Source organism: Natrix helvetica (genome assembly GCF_964273705.1).
Source record: "Natrix helvetica genome assembly, chromosome: 3".
NCBI lineage: Eukaryota > Metazoa > Chordata > Lepidosauria > Squamata > Natricidae > Natrix > Natrix helvetica.
In genome coordinates this window covers 619,900-643,700 of record NC_138549.1, presented here as the reverse complement: position 1 = coordinate 643,700, position 23,801 = coordinate 619,900, and the positions used below count along the sequence as shown (strand labels likewise).

General features: G+C 44.9%; 1 protein-coding gene across 1 annotated transcript; it reads right to left on the bottom strand.

The window, feature by feature from the left end:
* Positions 1–3,647: 3,647 nt before the first annotated feature.
* Positions 3,648–22,391, bottom strand: COG3 (component of oligomeric golgi complex 3). Its single transcript, XM_081948699.1, has 23 exons — positions 22,203–22,391; positions 20,858–21,004; positions 19,858–19,919; positions 19,257–19,422; positions 17,365–17,439; positions 16,228–16,320; positions 15,306–15,431; positions 13,645–13,725; positions 12,896–12,939; positions 11,790–11,916; positions 11,032–11,123; positions 10,710–10,849; positions 9,674–9,834; positions 8,937–9,042; positions 8,318–8,442; positions 8,047–8,136; positions 7,720–7,840; positions 6,756–6,844; positions 6,525–6,659; positions 6,212–6,287; positions 5,790–5,917; positions 5,262–5,360; positions 3,648–5,026 (listed from the first exon to the last, which is right to left on the bottom strand). The coding sequence occupies exons 1-23, from the start codon at positions 22,326–22,328 to the stop codon at positions 4,997–4,999; spliced, it is 2,439 nt and encodes an 812-aa protein (XP_081804825.1). The 5' UTR covers positions 22,329–22,391; the 3' UTR covers positions 3,648–4,996.
* Between the last annotated feature and the right edge of the window lie 1,410 nt (positions 22,392–23,801).

Here is a 23,801-nt window from a genome sequence, read left to right as displayed (position 1 = left end):
GTACCAGATCGATTGCTTTATGATCTGCTCCAGAATCTTCCAAGTTGCAGATTTTAATACTGATTTGTGTGTTAGTTTGAGGGATTTTCCTTTCCTTTTTTTTCTTTCTGCAAACAGATGTCCTCGTCTGCCCCCCCCCCCCCGCTCACCTTCTTTCCCTTGGCACTTGCCAGTTCTTCAGGATTCCCAGTGACTAAGCTTGAGGTCAGCCGAAGCAGAGCAGCAGGATCCTTTGGGATCCTAAGAGGCAGCTCACTTAATTTGGAGAGAGATTCCCCAAGCCTCTTTTGCTCGGCCTCTCTCTTCATTCTCTTCGTCCTGCTTTTTGCCGTCTCCTGGGGGAATGCATGGTGGCTTCTTAGAGAAGATGGAACCAGGGCAAGAATTTAGAAGTGCCATCGTCTCTGCCTTGAGAGCCCTTAGCACGATCGCCTTCTCTATCGAGCGGTTGGTATACTTAGCTCCCTTCCTTCTGAAGGTATGGAGGCCCTCTGTGGCGTTCTTGGCATTCTTTGCTTCCTGTCCTCAATTCATTTTGAGTTTTTGTTTCCTGTCACCAGATCTACAGTTCTTGGCTGTCTGCATGCGTCCTTGGTGACCTGGCCTTTGGACCCTTTTCTATTATTTGGTTCGCTTGGAGACACCTGGTCAAGGTGAAAAGCACTGAGTCAAGGACAACGGATCCCCCTGTGTCTTCCTGTAACCTCTGGCAAAGTTTATCCCTAGGACAACTGGGAATTTCCTAGAAGGACCCTGTTTGCAAACTTCCCAAGGTCATTTGTTTTACAGGTCTCAACATGAATGGGTGTCTTTAATGAACAGAACTGCCTGTAGCTTTTTCTGGTTGTCTTCCTCCTCTTCCTCATTTGTTCATTCTGGACCTTGAGAACCCACAGTGTCCCCTTCAGTATCCTTCATCTGTTGTATTTCAGTCACCCTAATGGGTCTCCATTACAAATTATAAAATCCTAATTGTCCGTCGGTATTAAGGTCTCAGCAGGGCTGTTGCATTGTCCTAAGCAGGTCATTGTGTTGGGAGATTTCAGCTCCGTGGTGGGAGGGTTTAACCAGGAAGGGCTCAGGATGGCGTAATCTGGACATTCTCACCGTCTGGCTCTGCGTGAAGACACGGGGGCTTTGTGATGGACTCGGAAAGGGCCCTCCGGCCCAGGGTAGACTTCCTAAGCAGGAGCTGGGTTCACCCCAGAGGCTTTATCGGCCTCTGGTTGGATACACTTACAATTCACTTAAAGACCGGAGTCTTTGCAACTGCTTCATTCAATGACCATGTTACCAGTCCCCACTGTGTTGCTAAACGAGGACTACCACCTGTATGTCACATTTGTGGGAGTTGTTGTAGCTTCTGGACCCTTCCCATGTATAATTACTTTCTACATCAGTTTAGAGAAGATGCTTTGCTTTGTTCTAAAATATTTCTGCCGCTCTCGATGCCTTTCAGAGAACAAGAGGGTCTCTTAATGGCTGGCCTTGCAAGGTCAGGGGAGACTCCCCCCTCCCCCATTTTATTTTTAAACTGAGTTCTGCAGCTTTCTTTCACTTTCCTCCTTGCCTATCCAGGTCAATTTCAGGAGTTTTCGAGAGGGTTTCCATAGCAATCAAGAGCCTTAATGCTTAATGCTTAATTGGCTGCTGTTGGTGAGCTTTGAACCATGGACATCCCGCCCGGAGTGTTGGACACAATGGCCGGATTGCGTTTTTCCCCCCAGGCTGACCTTTAACTGCTCCTTTCTGGTGGTTAGGAACGGGCCCTCTAATCCCAGCCAATCCAGGTGGTGGCCCAACGTGGTTTGCAAACTGGTTTTAGGGAAGGGTTTTTTTCTCCCTAAGAAGGTTTGAGGATGCAAACAGGTTGCTTCATTGCTTAGAGAGTCCTTGCTATCCCAAGTATTCTCAAGATCTGGGGAAAACATCTTGGTCTCTTGCTGTCTGATTTTGCCTTTATTTCCCTTAAGAAGAATTGTAGACTTTATTTAAATAGAAACAAACTGCCTCCGATTAGATCAGGGTGTTATTCAAACTTATTAATTTGTGATGTGAGTTGAATTTTAGTTCAGCTGTGCAGATGGGTACTAGGGTCACATTTTTGGGTGTGCAGCTGACGAACAGGTTAGGTTGGTCTCTCAACAGCGAGACACTGGTGAAGTATACACACACATACCCAACACACACACACACACACATTTTGCCAAGGAAACTTCAGGGTGAGAATGAATCCACACAGTTGCCAGGAGCCAACAAGGCATCAAACATACATGCATACATTTAAACAAAACAGATCTTGGCTGCAGACTTATCTGAATTTATCCTCTTCTTGAAGGGCTCAACTACCGTATTTTTAGGAGTATAAGACTCACCAAGATTTTGAAGAGGCAATTTTTTAAAAAAGTAGGTAGGTAGATAAGAGGGATAGAGAGGGAAAGAAAGAGAGAGAAATACAGTAGGTAGGTAGGTAGGGAGAGTAGTTAGGTAGGTAGGTAAAGGGATAGAGAGATAGAGAAATAGAGAAATACAGTAGGTAGGGAGGGAGAGGAAGAGAGAGGGTGTAGGTAGGTAGGTGGAGGGAGGGAGGGAGGGAGGGAGGGAGGGAGAGAAATAGAGAGAAATACAGTAGGTAGATAGGGAGAGAGATGGGGGGTAGGTAGGGAGATGTTTCCAGGTGTATTTATCCATGTGCTGGAGAAGGAAATCGCTGACAATCTGCAGCACCTAAGATTTTGTTTCTGCTGGCACAGCACTTGATCAATGTAATTCTCATCAATCAAGAGCTTTCCGAAAGGGAAAAAAATTTTTTTTGCACTCTGCAAACCTCCCCAAAACAACCCAGTTTTTGTGAAAACGGGCCTGTTTTTTTTCTTTAAAGACATGATTAGCCTTGGGGGGGGGGCTTGCAGAGTGCTCCTAGAAGGGAGGGGGGCAAAAATGAGCAAAAAACGGCCTGTTTTTCACAAACATGAGACTGTTTTTCCCCCCGAAAAAATTGCATGCATTCTAACAGAGATGGGGAGGCTTATAGAGTGCTGCTGGGGGCTGGGGGGGGGGCAAAAAAGGCCCATTTTTTGCTCATTTCTGCCCTCCCCAGCCCCCAGGAGTTCTCTGAAAGCCTCCATAAGGGTATGCACAGCCATTTTGGTGAAGGGGCAGGGCTTCGGGAGGCAAAAAATGTTGTATTCAATGTATAAGACGCACCCAGATTTTCAGCCTCTTTTGAGGAAAAAGGGTGCGTCTTATACTCTGAAAAATACGGTATATTTACCACCTAAATCTCTTTAAAAGGCAACATTTCTGAGATATTCTGTCAACCTTTTGTATCTCTTCTGTGTCTTGTTTTTAATCACTTTAACTAGGTGCACATAAAATAACCATGTATTTTCTTTCAATACAGAATTTGAAGGGTTTTTTTTTTCTTTACACCAGTTAAGCCTACAGCAGGCGTTTTTCAAAAGGGCCTGAATAGAAGTTTTACCGGAGACGGCTACTCCAGGGAGAATATTTCTGCAGTTGCAATTAAGATCTTAAAGACTTTAACAAGGTAGAGTTTCTGAAGAATATTGGATAAAACAAAACACTCCCAGAATAACAAAGAAACCTTTTTTTAAAAAAAATGAGAACAAGATCACACGGAAAGATTAAGAAAAATTATATACATTGTTTATTTAGCTAACTATCTGTACAGGTTATATTTATTCTGTGATTTGGAAAGTCATTGAATAATAAAATAATGTTAATGCTTGCAATAGAAGATACTCTGTTTTAGAATGTAAAGCATTTAAATTACCCACTTCCAACTTCTTTAAGATACAATATACTTATTCACATTCTGTTGGATTGAAAATCTCTGTACTCAAATTTCACAGCTGATTATTTTACATGTGATTTTCACTTAACTAGGATACCAATATGTGGATTAGAATAAAATCTGATGTCACTATTTTCTAATGCTTACCAACAACATTGATTTCCGTTTCTTTAAAATTAATTTATCTGTGCAAAGAATTGAAATATAAGATTTTTAAAACAGGATGAGTCCACTATTGAACAGAGCAATTCAGAACAAGGTCTGGAGTCTGCAAAACGTTTAGTATTTAAATACCAATATTTTAAACAGAAAGATATATAAACACACCTCATTTAAAAATTATCTGGGTTCCCTGGAGAAAATAATTTTTTTAATCTTATTTATAATACAATATACACTAGATGTAAAATGCAAACTTCACTCCTCCATGCCGGCAGAAATGCACAACAATCAATTTATAGAAAAGGCATGTCTTTCTGTAACTTCACAGTAACAAACACACTGCTCTAATTCAAGTAAAGATTTAATTATGGGACAAAAATAAGGAGAGTTTGCTTCTATTTTTGCACTAGATCTTGAAGCTTTACATTTTACAATGACATTCTCCATTCTCCCAGTCTTTCCACATATTAATTTTAGTTCAGTCATAACCTATTAAACAAGAATTTATTATCATTGCACCGTATTTTCTGCATAACCTGTAGACATACTTTTAAGGCCTGGCAATCTATTTGCAAGAAATAAAAACAGAACAATGTTAGCATTCGTCACTATAAAGATTTTGGAGGGGAAAAAACCCACTGATGTCTCAAAGTAGATTACATTAAGTGCTGTACCTATACAATCATCTGATGATGTGGCATCTTCCATAAATTCACCATTACCCCTTACACCCTACGAAGTCTGATGATTTGTTGACATGTATGAACAATGTAATAGTGCTCATTATTGGCAATATTACTATCAGGGCAGCTGCTGCCAGGGAGAGAGGCGCTTTTTATGAATCTTCAGGAATGCTTCTGAATTTGCAGAACAGCCTCAGTGGCTCTTCACCTCCTTGGAGGGATGAGAGGTTGGATGCACAAAGGCAAAAGCCATTCGAAGGGCAACCAGGTGGGTTCCGAGTCCGACCACCCTGGATGGCATGAAGCAGCGTTGTGCGGTTTGGCTACCAGGTTACTACTTCGTTACTGACAAAAGGAGATTGACCTGAAAGACAAAGGTGTTTTTTTTAGAAGTACAAATAACTTTCTGGGAGATTTAGAAGGCAGATGTCCACTTCTTCAGGAATTCAAACTACCCCTGTCCCCCGTCCATCCTTTCTACATTCTCCCCATAAATTTTTGTACCTAAAATTTTACTCCCAAAATAAAGGACAAATAGTTTTTTTAAAACTATTTAAAAACTTTTTTAAAAAAGACAAGAAAATAAACTGTTAGATAACCTGTTCCATTGATGGACAAGCTATAATCTGGAGATCTTCATTACTAAATTCTTCTTTTAAGACAGCATGCAGCTTTTGAAACACTTGCTGGATATTGTTCTTAATGGAAAAGAAAAGAAAAATACTTGTGACTTCATTATCTTAAAAGCAACATGTGCAGAAATACTGAGCTCCAAGGTTGTGCGACAGTCCTCCGCACAATCCTACAAGCACTTAAGTCACACCATTCAATTCTCTCATACACACATGCAGCTCCAGGGATCCAATTTACTCGAGACAAACAGAGAGAAAAAGGAGGAAGCAGGAGAGAGACGGCAGTGAGCAGGGTTTCCCAACCTTGGCAATTTTTCACGTGGGGATGGATTTCAACTCTGTCTGAAAATTGCCACGGCTGAGAAGTGACAATTATAGCAGAATAAGGATGGTGAGCATGGCAATGCAAAGCAGGAATTCCGCGCATGTTCGCTCTAAAGACGAATGTGTTATGCACATCTTTACAAGTAACACCTGATGCTCCCAAAGACCTACCCTCACGGGCTTGAAGAGGATGAATTCGGTGTCCTTGTTGGACAAATAAAGCGACATACTCTGTAAGGTTGATGGCAGCTTTGTTTTTATTCTCTTGTAGGTTGATGACACCAAGTCATTGATCTTCCCTGTAAATAAAAAAGACAGAAAGACTCTCATGCTACAGAAGTTCTTCTCAAAACAGTTCTGGGCAATCTCTCTTAAAGACAGGTTCCACTTTAAAATACAAAATCCATTTCTTCTATTAATGCTAAATTTTACATAATTAAATCAAAAACAGATTACAGCTAATTGGAGAGCAGCCCAACCCCCTGGATTGCAGCTACTGAATAAAACCTGCAACTGACTTCATTTAAAAAGCCTTCGAAATCAACAAAGCTCCTGGGCAGAGCACAGAGTTTTCCACGGCTGGAAAAAGCTACCTGGTTGTGCCCAAGGCTGCTGCGACAGATTGTACTTAGGACCCCTCTGAGAAGCCACTGCGGTCAAGGCTGAAACCTGAAGGAAGGAGAAGAGGAGGAAATATGCATTCCAGACGTATTTATCCCATAAGAGAGCCTTTCAGTCGGCTCAAAACCTTCCGTAAGCCCTGGAGTGCTTTAACTGGGCATCCAGCAGTGAGCCTGCCCATCCACAGAGAGATTCCCTCTCTTAGAAAGCAAAATGAAAAGAACAAAATTTCAAGCCCAAATAGGTCAAACCGACGGCAATCGTGGATTTCTAGTACTTCAATACCTTGGACAGGAATTCCTGCAGGGGTTCAACGAGCTGCTTCGTCTGCTGCTGGATGAACTGCTCACAAGCCAGCTTCAGGTGTCGGTCGACGTCCTTCTTCGAGTCGATATAATGCTCTCTTATCTCTGGCGTGCCCTACAAGGGGAATGCAGAGGGGCCTTCAGAACCGGCCAGGCCCCCAAAGGGATTTCCCCAGGCAGGCTGACATTTGGAAGAAGCATTCTTTTTTACCTCCAGTAAGAACTGGATGATTGCATTGTGGCTACTTAGTCTGAAGAACTGGGGGACCGTCATGGGATTCAGGATTTTAAAGGCAGCATCTGAGGAAAGAGGACGGTTTTAAGGAATATTTATGAATATTTATCTTATGAATTCAAATCGAATGGAACTTCTAAGAATTCTCATGTCAATTTTGAAGGTCACATAGAAATCGTGCATAGGCTTTCTACGCATTGCAGTATGAAATTTTGATGTTTTCTTAGTGATCTCCAGCCTGTTGATAATCCCAAAGGTGCTTTTTTCCAAGAGGCAACTGGACTTTCTTGTTTTTTTCTTTGAAGGAGACGTTTAGCTTCTCATTCAAGAAGCTTCTTCAGCTCTGACTGGACGGTGGGCAATGGAAGAATTGATATTCCTTGCAGACAGCTGGTCCTTTGCATCTTTTGAGAGGGCCGTTGAGGCCACTTGGAGGTTTCCCCGTGTCCTCGGGGTCACCTGAGTGGTGCAAATGGGTGTGGGGCCTCCTTGGAACTGCTAAAAGGATCTGTGTTGTGGAGCTGTACTTTCTGCAGGATGTTTGTGGAGCCTTCTTGGATCGGCAATAAAGCACCTTTGGGACAACCATGGCCTGGGTGACTGAGAATCTCCACAGACAATCAGCCTATGGGTAAGTTTTTATTGAAATGCATTTTGTACTCAAACCATGGAGTGTCCGATTCACTATCTACCCATTCCAATATCTGACCAAACAAGCTCACTATGGACCACGGAGGGCAGGAAGTCTGTACTTTCAGCCTTGCAAGATTCTGTTAACGCAGCCTTATAATAAAGTAAATTTAGCTGATCTCGTCCTGCTTTCTGCCTTCTGTTTCCCAGGAGGGCTGAACGGTCGATCAGGAGGAAGAACTTTGGCTGAAGGGTTTCTCATCCCTGCTGCATTTGGGGTACCTTAAAGTCCTTCCACCCAATCCAATACCTCTGGTCTTCTTCAGATCCAGCGAAATTTCCTTAATTGTGAATTCAGTGTGGAAGGGGGCAATTTGCTCACGAAGAATCAAAAGGTGCTTTATTAGAAAAAGCTGTCCGTCGATTTGAGTCTAAATTACAACAACAACATCAGATGTCAAGGCAGGTGGACACAGAGCACTGACCTGTAACTGATCAAAGAGAAACCAGGAGCAGCTTTGAGGACACCCAGAGTGACGGAAGGCAACCTGCAAACCCTTCTGCCCCCACCCCCACTTGAATCCAGCTGCCAATCACTCCTCCCTCCTCCGGCTTCTGATGAGTGCTTATACCTGACCTTGCTTTTAGCAATAGAATCCGCAGCCACCAACAAGGACTGTATGCAGGCCGACAGCGCCTCCTGCGACAGCCCTTGGAAGACCGTTCCCTGCAGAAGGGGAGAAAGGCAGGACGGACACAGGTGATACAGCTGGCACCCTCACTTTACCTGCTTAAGTGTGATTTATTTACCCAGGCAATACATCTGAAACAACGGGGCACGTTAATAAAAGATTTACGTTCTTCCACATAATAATAATAATAATAAATAAAAAGTGTTAACTGCTTACATCAATGCACCTGTAGAGCTTGGAGAGGCAGACCAGGGTCCTCCTGACCGTAGGGTACCACATCCCATGGAGATCCGCAGGGGACACGGAGTTATGGGCTCTAGGACTGCAAGGTTCCAGCGTATCTGCAAATGCAGGAGGTGGGATGGCTTAGATCAGGGCTCCTCAAGCCTGGCAACATGAAGATGTGTGGATTTCAACTCCCGGAATCCCCCAGCCGGCCGGCCGACCTCCAGGTGCCAAGCTCCAGAATTTAGGGCTTAGATAGCCAGGGATCATCTCCATTCCGCCCCCTAGGATGATATCTATGTCTGTCCTTTTCCTCTTCCCTCAAGACCATCTTCAATGCCTTTGGACTGAAGCACCAGGCTCTTTCGAGGCAAGGCAAGAATCGGCCGCTATGCTTTGAGCCAAACAACGCCCAGAAAACAGCAGCCGAAAGTAACAGCTGCTCTAACCTTTCAAAGCAAAACTTAAGACTGATCCTTACAGCCCAGCCAATGAAGTGGTTTGTGTTTCCCTCCTGGGCTTTCTAGACACGGAGAATCGGGTGTCCAAATACAATTATTAGCAGCAGACTTTTTCAAGGACACAACTTTGCACAACTGCACATACATACCAAGTTTTACCTCGCTGCAGCTGTCTGGATCTTCCTGCTTTGCAGCCGACAAGGAAGCCTCTGCAGGCCACTTCTTCCCTTCCTCTTTTAAGCTCTGGGCAATTTGCTGCCAGGAAAAACCCATTTTGTGAAGGAGGCCATAAAAGTTGTTTGCTTATTTTATTCCTTATTATAATGATCTTAACCCAGTTCTTCCTCTCTGTCCTCCATGCTGATCTCACTCAGTACGGAGTGACTCTCTGGAGTTAAAGGTCTTTCTGCAAAAATAACACCTGGGGTGGCAGAATCACTGACTGAAATTATACTGAATCTTATTTAGAGAATATCACTTTTGTTCAATTTCCTTCAATATTGGCGTACAAGAAAGCCATCAATCCAGAGTGGGCATTTTGCTTAACGACCTACTTTGACTGGAACTGCAGGGTCAATTGTTAAGTCGAGGGCTAGCTCTGTGTTTACATGGGTTTAGCTGGACACACCTTTGTGCCATTTTCTCATGAGCTTTTCAACCTAGTTCAATGCCCCAAGCCCAGGGACAGCATCTTTATCAGGTCACTTTGATGATGGAGGTGGGGCAGGCTTATAACCCCCTCCACCTCCATCATCTCCAACTTAGCAGGATAGACCAAGATCCCTGGAGGCAGGCTTATAACCCCCCCACACACACACCTCCATCATCTCCAACTTGGCGGGATAGGCCATGTCCCCGGGGGCAGGCCTATAGCCCCCCCCCTTACCTCCATCATCTCCAACTTGGCGGGATAGGCCAGGTCCCCGGGGGCAGGCTTATAGCCCATAATATCCGTCTGAATGTAGATGTGCGTCCTGTAAACCAGACGCTCTTGAACATCCTCCAACATCTGCTTCACTCCAGCAGCAAAAGCGCCTAGCTGTTTCACTGGGGGAGAAATTAAAAGTTCTCACTTTCTTCAACTTTCCCCCAGTTATCATCAAAAACACACTAGACCGGGGCTTTCTCGGCCTTGGCAACTTGAGGACCCAGAATTCTCCAGCCAGCCATGGAACTCCTGCTGGCTGGGGAATTCTGGGAGTTGAAATCCATAGGTCCTCCAAGTTCCCACGGCTGAGAAACACTGCACTGATTCCATCCGGATGAAAATGGTATTGCCCTAAAGCAGTGGTTCTCAACCTTTCCAATGCCGTGACCCTTTAATACAGTTCCTCGTGTTGTGGTGACCCCCAACCTTAACACTGGTGTCTCTGTTCCTAACACCATCGAAAATATGTGTTTTCCGATGGTCTTAGGCGACCCCTGTGAAAGGGTCGTTCAACCCCAAAAGGGGTCCCAACCCACAGGTTGAGAACCACTGCTCTAAAGATCCCTGAACTCAAGTTAGGAATGATCTCTAATTGTAAACGTTCTTTACTTGCCATTCTGTTTCATTTTCCAATTGGGGAATAACTGCAGAACTGCCTCTGCAGAGAATGGACAGACTTACAAGAATAAAACCAGAACAATTTTATTCATATACATTTACCTAACAATGTTAGTTACTAAGGTTAAGATTGGTGGTGCTTGTGTGTGAGTGATACGACGTCCTTGCAGCCAGTTGTGTCAGGGTGAATAACTGCAGGGGTATAATTTTGAAACTGGGTTGTAAGGCGTTTGGGTGTGTGTGTTTTCTATTGTAACTGTGAACGGTTGCTAAGTGATCAGCCACAAGTCAAGGACTGTCTGTGTATACACTATCCAGTCATGTTTAAAATGTATGCTCTTATTTTGATTGTTTGATTCTTATTTGTTACACTTACCGTTGTTTTGCACGTGGTCTTCTAACATTTCGTTTTTAAGGATCCCGCAGAGCTCAGACAAAGTTTCCAAATGAAGGACGTGGATGATCAACGGCCTGAAGACGTCATATAAAGACAAGCACAGCTTTTCCAAGAGCTCACTGGAAAAGAGAAGAACAGACACACCAAAAGATGGGAAGGGTTCATCCATGGCCAGCCCGTTCCACCCAGAAATGAAACCTAAGGTATCCAGCTAAAAGGGGATGAATAAAATAGGTCATTTCTCGCCATGCTGCTGGTAGGACTTTGTACAATAAAAGAAAGTATTACAAGCGTCACCTACTCCAATTTGGGTGTTGGTTTTGTGAAGAACTCGTCAAAGAGCTGATGTTCATCTTGGCAGACATGGACCATGAAGGCACAGCCACTTCGCACCTGAAGTCAGTCATAAATAGATGCACGGTTAGGCTAAGACATATTGGTTCTGGCCCCCTAAACCGCTTCCCCTAATGCTGAAAGGGCACCAAGGACTCCTGGCTTGCCAGGGAGGAATAGTTCACTGCAGATCCCTGAGTTATCAGGGCAGGGCAGGGCTAAAGTCACGTTGCTGCCTCAGCCCTGACTTCCCTGTTTCTGCTCTCCAAGCCTTAAATGGATGGGCTGGATTGTCACCCAACGCTATGAAAAGAAACGTCGCTTGCAGTTTCAGCCAAGATATAAATCACTATTGCAACTCAAATTGGGAAACGCAGTTACTCAACACACGCCACTCAGGTTTTCGCCAACATGAGTTCAATAATTCTCTCTCTCTCTAGGATCTTTCAAACCACAGCAGATTAAAAAGGTGTCTGCCTATAAGCAAATTGGCCAAATAAAATCAAAGCTCCCCAGGCAATTTTGATCTCTTTTGGAATTGTTGAGAAAAAATAGGCTTGATGCGTGATAAAACTGAGAGAGAGAAAATACATTTCACTGAAAGCTAAAAAACCACATACTTATATGAACAAAGTATTTTTCTACTAAATTCAAAAGGAGCCAACATTTCATTTAAAATGAAAACGCAAACAGAGAGAGATAAAACAGTAAAAAATATGATTTTACCAGAGCGCAATGATCTCTGTTGTTTCGATTAGTTAATTCTGTGACAGTGCTAGTAATACTAGGCCCCAACAAGTGTTCTCTCTGATTAAGGTAACAGTGGTGGATTTCATTTAATAGTTGCCGGTATCTAGACAAAGGGGGGGGGGGGGAAGAAAGAAATAATACATTTCAGAGAGAAAATAAATTTTAGGGGTAGTAAACTCCTTACATTTTATATGCCTCTTCTCGGGTAAGAATGAGCAGTAAAAAGCGAATGGCTTTTGGGGGCCTGCAGTCATTCATATGAGTGAAATTATGCAGCAAACCACCAAGATGTGACTGAGGCCTGCCATTCCATTGTTAGAAGCAAAAGAAAGGAATGTAAAGTTGGCTTTGTTGATCATAGCTAAAATATGGAATAGTTTTATAACATTCTAGAAGCCTTGATGGTTTTTTTGCCAACATTAGGACAGAAATGAGAGTTTTGGATTGGAAAATGGAGGGGAGGGGAGGGAGAGGACTTTCAGAACTGTGCATGTAATCTCATAAGGGATCAGGGACCATTAATCTGCCTCTACTTGTTGCAAGGAAGATTAAGGGTCGCTTCTCTATTCCCTCCCCCCCCCCCATTTCTCTTCCTTTTCTTTTTCTCTTTTCCTTTTTGCACTTTGTATTTCTTCTTCCCTATTCTTTTTTCTTCTGATTGCAGTCTGCGCTGGCTTCTAGCGATGTAAAACTCTTTAATTAAAAAATAGTTTTAAAAAGAAAAGGAAGTGGTCCGGTGCTGCTTAGGCAAAATCCAGCAACCTTTGGGAGCATCTTTGGTGTGTCACGCTCTTTCTGTGGCTTCCAGGACGGGAGGGGGGGGGAATTGCAACGGACTGAAATTATCCTGGACTGAAAAGGATCCCTAGGACTCTGTAGGGTTGAACTGGAGGAGCCAAAGGAGGCCCTCTCCGCCCAAGGAGAACCAGGGGCCGCCTCCCTGGGGCCAGAGGTTGGTCTCCCCAACCAGGCCTGCTGTGCTCAAGGAGAGAATGAGGATCAGGCGTCATCTTCTCAGGCCTCAAGCCACCGAACAGTATTTTGCGTTTATTTTAATATAAAATGCTAATAGGTCTACGTACTCTGGCATTTTCTCAGACCGTTGCTCGATTTGTTCAAAAAGTGTCTAGGGAAACAAGGAGGAAAAAAAAAGGTCAATGATCCCTCAAGTAAACTGTTTTCTTTCGATCCCGTTCAGTTATCCAAAATCCTCTCTGCGCTCCAGGAGAGGCTCTTTTCTGAAGAAATATCTAGGAATTTCCCATGTGAAAAATCTCACCTTTTTGTCTTTCTAGAGTAAGTGGTTTTACCCGGCAATCCTATTAATTCAAACCTCCCAGTGTTTTAATAGGTGAAGGTTTAGATATAATTTCATGACCCGGAATGAAAGAATATAAAATCCCAAACCGAAAATCCAAATATGATCAGGTAAAGCAGCTAATTCCAGAGACGAAGAGATAGTGAAGTGAAGCTAATACAACACAAGTTTGATTCAAGTATATGTGGGAAGGACATATTGGATGTCAACTGCGATCATGCAAAACTCACTCCCTGCTCGCTTTCACTTCCCTTACATTGCAGTTCTCTAAGAAACACCAAAGCCTTTATTATAACAGAAGCATTTTAGCACCCACCCTCCACCTCTGGCCAGAGACCCAGCTTCAGAACCTGGATGTCAGGACTGAATACATTTGTCCACTTTGAGGGTATCCCAGGAGGCGTAGAGGCATATATAAACAAAACAAGTCAGTTTTGTTTGAGTTTAAAGTAAATAGCCTTCCATAATAATGTTGTATTCCTTCTGACAGTAACCCTCCACTGTTCGACTTACCCTGACTTTGGGTGCAGCAGCTCTGAACTTTACATAGAACAAAGTAAAGGCGTTGTCTGAATTTGGAGCCATCAAAGGATCCTAAAAGAAACAGAAAGTTAGCTGCATTATTGCACAACGGGGGGGGGGGGGGAGAGAACATTTACACAAAGCCATATAAGACAGTGTGTGTATGTGTGTGTGTGTTTATATATATATGTATATAATTTATATATATAAAAATATAATGCTGGTCTTGTTGTATTCGGGTCTTTTCCCATGTAAGATTTCCCGTGTAACAATCTTACATGGGAAAAGACCCAAATACAACAAGACCAGCACACCTACACCCGTGAAAATCTATGAAAACAAACAACCCCCGGTATGCCCAAATATGGGAGGGAGCATACTGCTTCCCTTTTCTGTCTATCGGCTCACCCTAGGAGCCATCCAGGCAGAAAGCCCTTTTTTTATGTTGCCTTGTTACATTTGTTTTGCATTTGTGCTGATAAATAAAGGGAGACTAATATAGATCTATTTCAAGCTATTTAGCTCTCATTAGCTAGCCATACCCTTACTGGGAATTGAACCTGGGCTGTATTACATATTAAGCAATTCTTATATATATATATATATATATTCTTCAGCCTGAATCTCTCAATTGTAGAAAATAACTCTGGAGGGCAATTTTTGGGGGGAGGGGAGGGGGGGGTCAGGAAGGAGCTACTATTATTCCTTGGAGATCCCAGGCAGCTCACGAGCAATTCCCCAGCAACCCACCTGAAGGCCTAAAGCTTCTTCCCAAAATGCCCCTCTTGCTCCTTTGAAGCCCAACCTTGAAATGCCAAATGGAGACTGATAATGTCCTCCAGTGACATCACAGTGCCACTGCCACTTGCCGGTGACATCACAGTGTCCCTGAAAAGTCTCCACTGAAGGGAGGGAGCCCTGCTCCTCAGAAGCCCCGAGGGACAGGCTCTGAAGGAGACCAGGGAACCACAAGCACGTGCTGAGGAGAAACTGAAAGCAAACCCTGGTTCTAGAACAGAAGTCTCTGCTGAAGAATCAATACCTGGAAACACAAGCTATTAGCACAGCAAAAAAGCAAAGCGCAGTGAACGGCTGAAGGCAAAAACCGGTTATAGATGCAAGACTTCCCTAGCAACAGCCCTTAATGCTTATATACCGCTTCCCAGGGCTCTGCAGCCCTCCCTGAGCAGTTCAGTGTCAGCCTCTTGCCCCCAACAATCTGGGTCCTCATTTTTTCGCCCTCAGAAGGACGGAAGGCTGAGTCAACATTAAGCCAGTCAGGATCAAACTAGGGACACACAATTCTGTGAAAAAGTGTTTCATCTATTTGGGGCTTTTCGGAATCCACTTTTCTCCCCGGATTATTGAAGGCAATAGGCTGATTCTGTCAACCGCTTAGAGAGTAAAACACTGTAAAGCGGTAAATAAATCTAAGTGCTATTGCTATCTCTCTGCCCCGAATGTGAATGGAAAGGGGTCCTGGTTGAACAGAGAACACCAATGATGGGTATTTATTTCATCCCACAGAAAAACGCACCATTTGGCCAAAAAAGCTGCCCATCCTTACATCACCAAGAAGACATGGTTGAGGACATTTTTGCAGACAATTCTCTTTGAAGAGAGATTTAACACTGCTGAAGGTACGAGCCTACCCTTTTCATTAGCTGATTTGTGAGGCCCTGCAGGGTGTTGACCGTGTAGGCTTTCATAAGATGCACCGCTTTTGAAAGACACTGGTTGCACTTTGCCAAATATACAGCGCAGTCCCTAAAATTTGGCTGCAAAAGAAAGAAAGAATGTTAAACAAGAATGACAAATAAAAAAGTTAAATGATGAATAAGGGAAGGATGGATTTCATGCTTCAAACTGAATGTGCAGAAACATTCTAGACAGTCAAAGTTCCCTCTGCACCAAATTAAAAGCAAGCAAAAACGCCATATTCCCCTAGACAAGTCAGGGGGTATCTAACCGTGGCAACTTCAACACGCAGAATTCCCCAGCCTGCATGGGGATGGTTGGCTGGGGAATTCTAGGTGTTGAAGTACACGGGTCTTAAAGTTGCCACGGTTAGATACCTCCTGACTTAACTACTGAAAAAAAGTAAAAGAACATAATCTTTGGCCTGTAAAGAACCCATTCTACTGCGCTATCCTCCAGACAGAAATTAATGAAATATTGGCAGATATTTTTAATTGGGTATTTTTAGGGGTTATTTTTAAACATTGTTTTAATTGATTTACTTTAGGTACAGTTTTTTACAGCCTCCTCTTTTAAGTATTTAGTATTTAACTATGTTTGTATTTATTTTCTTGTATTTATGTGTTTTAATCTGACTGTACACCGCCCCGAGTCCCTTCTGGGAGAGGGGGCGGTATAACAGTTTGAAATAAAGTAAGTAAAAAGTAAGTAAAATTTTTTAATCAAATTTATACACTGCCCGCCTCACTCTCTAGGTGACTCTCCACACAAAGTCAGTGCAAAAATAAACAAAAATTTAAAAAGATGGAGAGAGAGCGCCCTGAGGCCGCCAGTTATGTCCTTTAAAGCAGTGTGAAGGGTAGGAGCACTACTTACGTGGGAGGAAACATAGGCTATGCAGTCATCCAGCTTGTTCAGCATCGGGATGAAACTTTCACTACTGACAGACAGCGTAGGTGAATTCAATTTCTTATTGGAGGCAAAGCAAAGAAGTCAATGAAAAGGCACAACCGAAGAAATCTTGATTTAGTAACATTATTACGCAACATGCTTTCTAGTGTTTAAAAAATAATAGTTTTTAACATTGTCTCATTATTTTGTACCATTTTAAAATGCATTCAGTATTCTCTTTAGAATGACCATTTTTAATCACACTTTCCCACCTCTCATCAACATAAAAGAATTAGGAACCACAATCCACAGCCCTTCAACGGGCTTGGAAAGAATGCCAGCCGGTATCTCTAGGACAGGGGTCTCAGCTGGCTGGGGAATTCTGGGAGTTGAAGTCCTCTGGGCTTAACGTTGCCAAGGTTGGAGACCCCTGCTCTAGGAGGAGAAGACAAAGATGCTCTGATTAAAACAGAGGGACTCTGGAGGAATCTGGGGATGTAGGTGAAATTCCCACTGCCCTAAAATGCAACATCGCATGGCTGTGACTTACGACGGCAGTGGTGGCAGTCCCGGTTGCCGTCCTCAGGCGAGTCCTACATGGTTGTGGCATCCCAGCTGACAGATTGCCATTTGCCGTCTCCTGACAGTTTCCCCCACTAACCTGTCAGAAGCTGGCCTTGAAGGTCCTGGAGGACGTTGTAACTCTGGGCCATCCACCCCAGGGACCCTGCAAAGGCTGCTGCAACTCTCGGGCCCCCGTTCAGCACCAGGAGGACTCTGAAGGGCTGCTCCTTCAATGAGATAACTGGCACATGCTTCCCCTTCTAGCCTCCATTGTCTTGCATTTCCATTTTAATGCTTCTTAGGCTTTTCCTCTTTTGTTGTCTTTAAAGAGGAAATTAAAACCCTCCAAAGAGCAAAATCTTACCCATGTTTACTTGAAACAAAGTTTTAATGAGTTCTATGTGTATTTCTGTTTACTAGATTTCAACTGTAAAACACTAATTATTAAATGAGTACTAATTATTAACCTTCCTTATATACGTTTAGAAAGAACTTCAAATGCAGAGACTGGGGCTTTGTTTTTAAAGAAATGATAAGAGGCTAAGCAACTGTACCTACTGTATTAATATTTTCTAGTTCAATGAAATAGGACAGTTTCTGATGGATATTTTCCGCCAGGTCCACGAGCTCCGACTATTTGAAAAGAAATGAAGTATTTATTAGCAGGTAATTAAAAGCATGCTATCACATACAACGTGGAATCGCCTCCTAAAAAGCAGAGATTTATAGATTACTAGCTGTACCCGGCCAGGCGTTGCTGTGGCCCAGTCTGGTTAAATAGAAAAGAAAGAAAAGAGAAAGCGCAAGTCCTCCGGCAGAGGCGGCCCCCGCATGGAAGTGAGCCACGGTGGCCCCTGCAAGAGCCGCCACGGAGGACGCTCCCACAGGCCCCGGCCTGGCCGAGCTGAGGAGGAGAGGAGGAGGAGGCAGCCGTCGCCCCCCGGCCCAGCTTCCCTCAGCGGTGGCGGCGAGAGGAGGCGGTCGGCATCCCCTGAGGAGCAGGAGGATGAGGAAGGAGCCGCCCCATGCCATGCGGACATGAGGCAGCCCTCGCTGGCCACGCGGACGTGAGGCAGCCCCCGCTGGCCACGGCCCCATCCAGAGATGCCGTCGGCACTGCAATCGCTGTCTCACGGGGCACCCAACGGCCGCCCCAGCCCCGCTGCGCCTCAGGCTGACACCGCCGTCGCCCTGTCGGAGCCGCCTTGGCGAGGCCGTAGCTGGCTCCCTGTGAGGGGGTGGAGAGTGCGCGCAGCCGGCCGGGCTGAGGAGACGCTCCGCCTCCACCTCCTCTGGAGCTCCACTGGGCTGGGCGGGGGGAGGCCGCCTTAAGGGTGGGAGGAAGCAGCCGAGGGATGGGGCAGGCGCCGCCCCGCCGCAGACAGCAAAGGCCTGGCGGGAGGGGAGGAGAGAGAGGGGAGGGGGAGGCCGAAAGGCTTTGGCTCCCCTTGGTGGAAATGACGAAGCTCGTCGGAGGGAAGGAAAGGGGAAAGGGTGCAGCCGCAGCCCATCCACACATATAAAGGGACCGTCGGGACGAAGCTGGAGAGAGGCCGAACTGTTCCGAATATACTATACTCAAGAAATGAACGCTATCGTATAGCGTGTGTTGCTTTTACGTCCAGCAGATGCCGCTTGTTTTCAAAAAAGCATCTTTTTACAAAAAAGCATGTTTTTACCTGTCACAGGTGTGACATCTATATAATATACGTATATAAAACATGTGCCTATTCGAATGCAACGTTGTGTCAAAATTTCAAAGCAATCGGTGAAGAACTTTCGGAGATTTGAGATTTTGAACAAACAAACATTACATTTTTATTTATATAGAAGAAGATTAAATTTATATTAACATTTTAGTATAGTTTCTAACATTTCACTTGGATATAAACTTGGTATGACAGCGTTACACAGAAGAGAATAACACTATTGTAATGAACTAAGGGCTTCAATTATTTCTTAATTCCTAATTAAGATCCAGGTAGCAAGTTGCATGCATTAGAATGAGACCCAGTCTGGTGTCAGCATCCCAGGGCTGGCCTAGAAACCAGGAGATGGAGAGGCCCAGGCTTCCCTTCGGCATGGAAGCATGGGTGTCTTTGGGCCAGCCCCTCTCACTCAGACCAATTCACCTCGCAGGGTTGTTATTGTGGGAGAAATAGGAGGCAGGGATATTAGGTATGTTTGCTGCCTAACTTATATATAACTATATCTAAATCTAAATTATATATAACAGGCAGGTTAAAAAGATAAGGTAACTGTCCTAACAATTCTTCTTACTTGTGAGGCATTTGCTCACGGTGGTAGATGATTATCTGTGTAACAGTTTATTAAAATGCCTAGTCTAAGGAATGTGATGCCAGGCTCCCCCGAAAGGTCAATTCCTTCATTTGTGGCCTTGGGACGTGAGAAGTCTAACCTTATCTTCTGCCATTCAACCCTGATGTTACCTGCTCTTTTAACAGCTGCTCGCAGGCTTCGTGCAGGGTTCCTGTTTTGGTTGAGACAAAGAGGTATTGTTCCTGCAGTGACTTAAGGTGCTGGAGGGCACAATTCACGTCATTCAGTATGGCATCACACTGCTCTTCGAATCCAGAATAAGCTGCCCTGGCCAGCCTTGGAGAAACACACAAACCAGAGTCCCTTTAAGTGTTTGTAGTAGCAATGGGAGAATTGATACAACAATGCAGAAATTTTGGACTGCCTGTTGTATAGCTACTGCGTGCAATATAACGTATGGTAATTCTTTGCATACCATGGTTCATTTGGAAAACTAGGACACATGGCGAGGGAGATGATAAAAAAGAGAAACAAGTTCATTGGAAAATAGCTCTGCGTAAACCGGAGAAATAACAGAATATACAAAATGACTTTTAAGATTCCAAATATCTTGTTGGAATACATGAAACAAAGGAAGAAACAATGCTAAGTGTACAAGATATTGGAGGAATTAAACTTATATCAGCTGCTTTAGTCATAATTGATGGATACTGCACATATTCACATTACAATTAAGGGAAGTAACACACACACACACACACACACACATACCGGTATTTGGTCTCCTCATCTTGATCCATCTGTGTATGAAGTTGATCAAACCACGAGAAGAACTAGACCAATGAAGGAACAAAGCTCTTAAAAATCACCCTTAGCTCAGAAGAAGCAGACAACTTTGTTCTCTTTATTGTTTGCTAATCTCCTAAAAATGTTGAAGAAATATAGGAAAGGATTTATCAAATGTCAATCAAAATCGGAAGGGAGCTGCCTAGTTTCCCTCCCACTAAATTGTATCCACTTCTTGGATAAGGTCTGCATTTTTCTTGGCAAGGTTTCCCACAAACAGTTTGGCATTGCCTCCTTCCAGAGTTGACGGGTAGTGACCAACCCAAGGCCACTAGCTGGCTTTGTGGCCAAAGCAGGACTGGAACTCAGAATCTCTCGGTTTGTAGCCAGGAGCCTTAATCACTTCACCAAACTGGCTCGCAGCTACTATTACTATTATTATTATTACTACTACTTGCATAAAACTTGTCAATCCTTCCCTCACAAATCCCATCATTCATTTTTTCTTCCCATTTTCACCCAAGCCAAAGAGCATGAAATTTACTCCATCAACGTGAGTTGAAAGCCCAGTCTGGAGTTCTGGGGGCAAAGCAGATCGCCTGACTCCTCAAAATGACCCAAACGCAGAGAAGAGAGACAAATGCACCAGCTGTCCAAGAACTGCTTATTTCAGTCCCTGGAACTGGAACTGGAAAGCTAATGGCCAAATTAGTAAATAGAGCTGCGCAGGGGATATCAATCTAAAAAGGAAAAGATAATTTGCTTGTTGCTGCAGCATCCAAACAAACCTCCTTCGATTCAAGGAGGTTTGGATGCTACACCTTTTCCTGGTTCTGGCCAGTCAAAAAAAGACACAAATTCTTCCTGTGTGATCTGTCACCTTTTCCTTTGCAACTGAATCTCTGCATAACTATTCAAGTCTGTGGGGTTTTTTGTATTACGCCAGAATCAGAGAGATCTTGCTGGGTCTTTGTTTCTTTTTTACCTGCTGCGCCGTTTCAATTCTTTCATTTTCCATACCAAAAGAAGAGAATCCTTTCAAAAGAATGTTCTCTGTAGACTCTGGCACTGTGGCTGTCAGTGTGACTGTTAATGATGGCTGGACAAGGCTATTTAAATCTTCTATGGGTAGCTGTTAAAAGAGAAAAAAAATCAGCTCCCATCCTGTGAAGCCCATAAGCCTCCTGGCATTGACAGTATTGTACAAGTAATTCATGTCTGGTTGCTAAGTGATAAAATATTGAAGTGAAGTCTTTAAATACTATACGTATACATACAATATACACATACCAAGGGAGAATCAGACCCTGATAAACACACCACAATCTTTGAGTAGCAAAAAGAATCACAAGATCCAAGAGCCAAACTTTAATATTAAACTGCAATTAACATTCAGGTCATGCTAAAAAAAAGCCAAGCTGCATAATTTTACCCATGTCATCTTGACATCCTACATTCCAACAAATATTGATACAATTTTCACTTTTCTTTCCCTAGCTTCTGTCTATTAAGCTTTCAAAATAATAGACTGTTTAAATAATGTCTAATCATATTGTGTAAGCAATACAAACAATCAGGTTTACAACCCAATAAAGGGGAATCTTTGTAGCTCAGGGTTGAAATGAGAAGCCCCAGGGGCTCTCTGAGCCTGGTGGTTTTCTTGCAGACATTTCTTGACCCAACTAGGGGGCCTCATCAGGGCTGGGAGGCTTTGCTAGAGCAAACCCCACTCCCCTCTAGAACGAGGATGAGGATGATGGTGATGAAGACGATGTTGTCCATTCAGTTGTGTCCGACTCTTGGCGATTCTCTGGCCATCTTCTGATCTTGCGCTGCTTCTTTTGAGTTCTTTTATGCTCTGGCTGGGGGCAGCTTTGAGGGTGTCCAGCCGTCTTTTTTGGTGGCCTGGATTCCTTTTACCGCTAATTCCTCCAAACACAATTGCTTTCTCCGGGGAATTTCCCCGCAGGACACGGCAGAAGTGAGAGAGATGCACTTCTGACATTGGATGAGCTTATTATTTGATGGTGTTACCTAGTTGGGTAATGAAAAGTCTGCAGGAAAACAACCAAGCTCCGATTTGCAAAGGGGGCGAGGGGGTCCGGGGGGGGCACCCTAAAAGGACCCCTTCCCCAACTCCTCCCACTGACACCCCAGGGCTTCGCTACCAATAGCCCCTTCCAGGGGCTTCCGCGTGGCCTCCTTTCCTCCTGCCTAGCACTTCTCCACCCTCCCGCAAGGTCTAGGCGAAGCGGAAGGCGAGGGGAACCAGCCGGGATCTGCCGCCGCTGCCTTCGCCGCGTATGGGGCGGGGGAGGGGACCGGCCTACCTCTGGCGGGAGGGGCAGCCCCGGCGAGGCCCCGCGTAGTTCCAGCACCGAGTCCTGCTGCCGCTCGCTGAGAGGCGCCAAGGGCCGCTCGGGGCGCTCCCACCAGCTCAGCCGCTCCGCCGCCATTCTCGGCCCGTCCAGCCAGCAGCACCGACGAGGCGGAAGGAGAACCGCGGCGTCTACGGAAGCCGAGAGAGGCAAACATCCGCCGAGAGCGGAGCCACTTCCGGCGGGACGGAGAGCGCGACCGTAGACTCGCGAACCTTAGAGCGACCTGTGGACGACGATTTCAAGGCCGCTCTGCAGTTATTTGCCTCCCCTCCAAGAGGGTCATTTTCCCGCACTCCGAAATGCCTGCGGTGTCCCCTGAGTACCCCGACATGGCTCTTCCCCTCAGTTGCTGTTTGGAGGAGGGGGCGCCTCAAAATCAAAAGGAAGAATGAGACTAATGTCTATGGAGGCTCTCATTCACCCAGACGGCTCGGTTGTCCCAAAGGGGCTTTTATAATACCATAATACAACACAATGCAATACAATAGCAGAGTTGGAAGGGACCTTGGAGGTCTTCTAGTCCAACCCCCTGCCTAGGCAGGAAACCCTATACCAGTGGCGTAGCGTGGGGGGTGCAGGGGGGGCCGGCCGCACCGGGCGCAACATCTGAGAGGGGCGCGCTCGCACTCGCCTGCCTACACCTGCGGCTCGTAGCTCTCACGGTACTGCCCGCTCCTCCGCCGCCGGTTCTGCAGGAGGAAGGCGGGGTGTCCAGCAGTCTGAAAACGGGGAGGGACAGCGCCTTAAAGACACCGCCAGCGCCTCCCTACGCCAGACATTTGCCCCTTGTCGGTCCTTCGTGGCCGCTCTTGGCCTTCCCCCCTCTCCCCCCCCCCCACGGACCTCCTGCGCCTTTAAGGCGATTGCAGAGCTGCTACTTTTGGGGCCAACTTAGATCTGCTGGGGGGGGGGGGGGCTGAAATCCGCTCGGTAGAGCTTTGCCCTCCCGTTCACGCAGCTCTTCGAAGAATAGAAGTCGTGCCAGGGTGAAACATGTCTGTCCCGGCTGACCTTTTTCTCTGATACTAACATAATTTGGGTTCCGCTAAATGTTTGTGTGGGACATCAAAAGTCTCTTGCATCCCTCAAGTAATCTGGAAGAAACCAAAGCGGGCGAACATATTTATGCAGCTGTGTAAAACAGGTGGTGGTTTGCTTACTTGTGGCTTGTAAATCAAGATGTGCATTTAAGTCACACGTTATGTGTGAGCGGAGACAGGTCGGGCTTAGCGAAATAATTAGGAGTAAGCAAACTATGGATTTACCTGGGGGGGGGGGGGGTTGAAATCTGTTTCCATGAAAAGCCATAGTTGGCTTAGCTGTGGTTTGTTGACTAAATTGCATTCATACAAATTCATGCCTAATTAAAGAATAAGACGTGTGCAATCTGTGGATTCAGGAGTAAAGCAGTATGATTCTAATAAAAGAGAAATATTTGTACATCAGGGTTGATATGAGGGGTCCTTGGTGCTCCCTGAAGTTCCTTGCGTTTCATTACCCAAGCTAGGTAACATCAGTGCTAGTGACGCCACACTCCTTACTAGCACT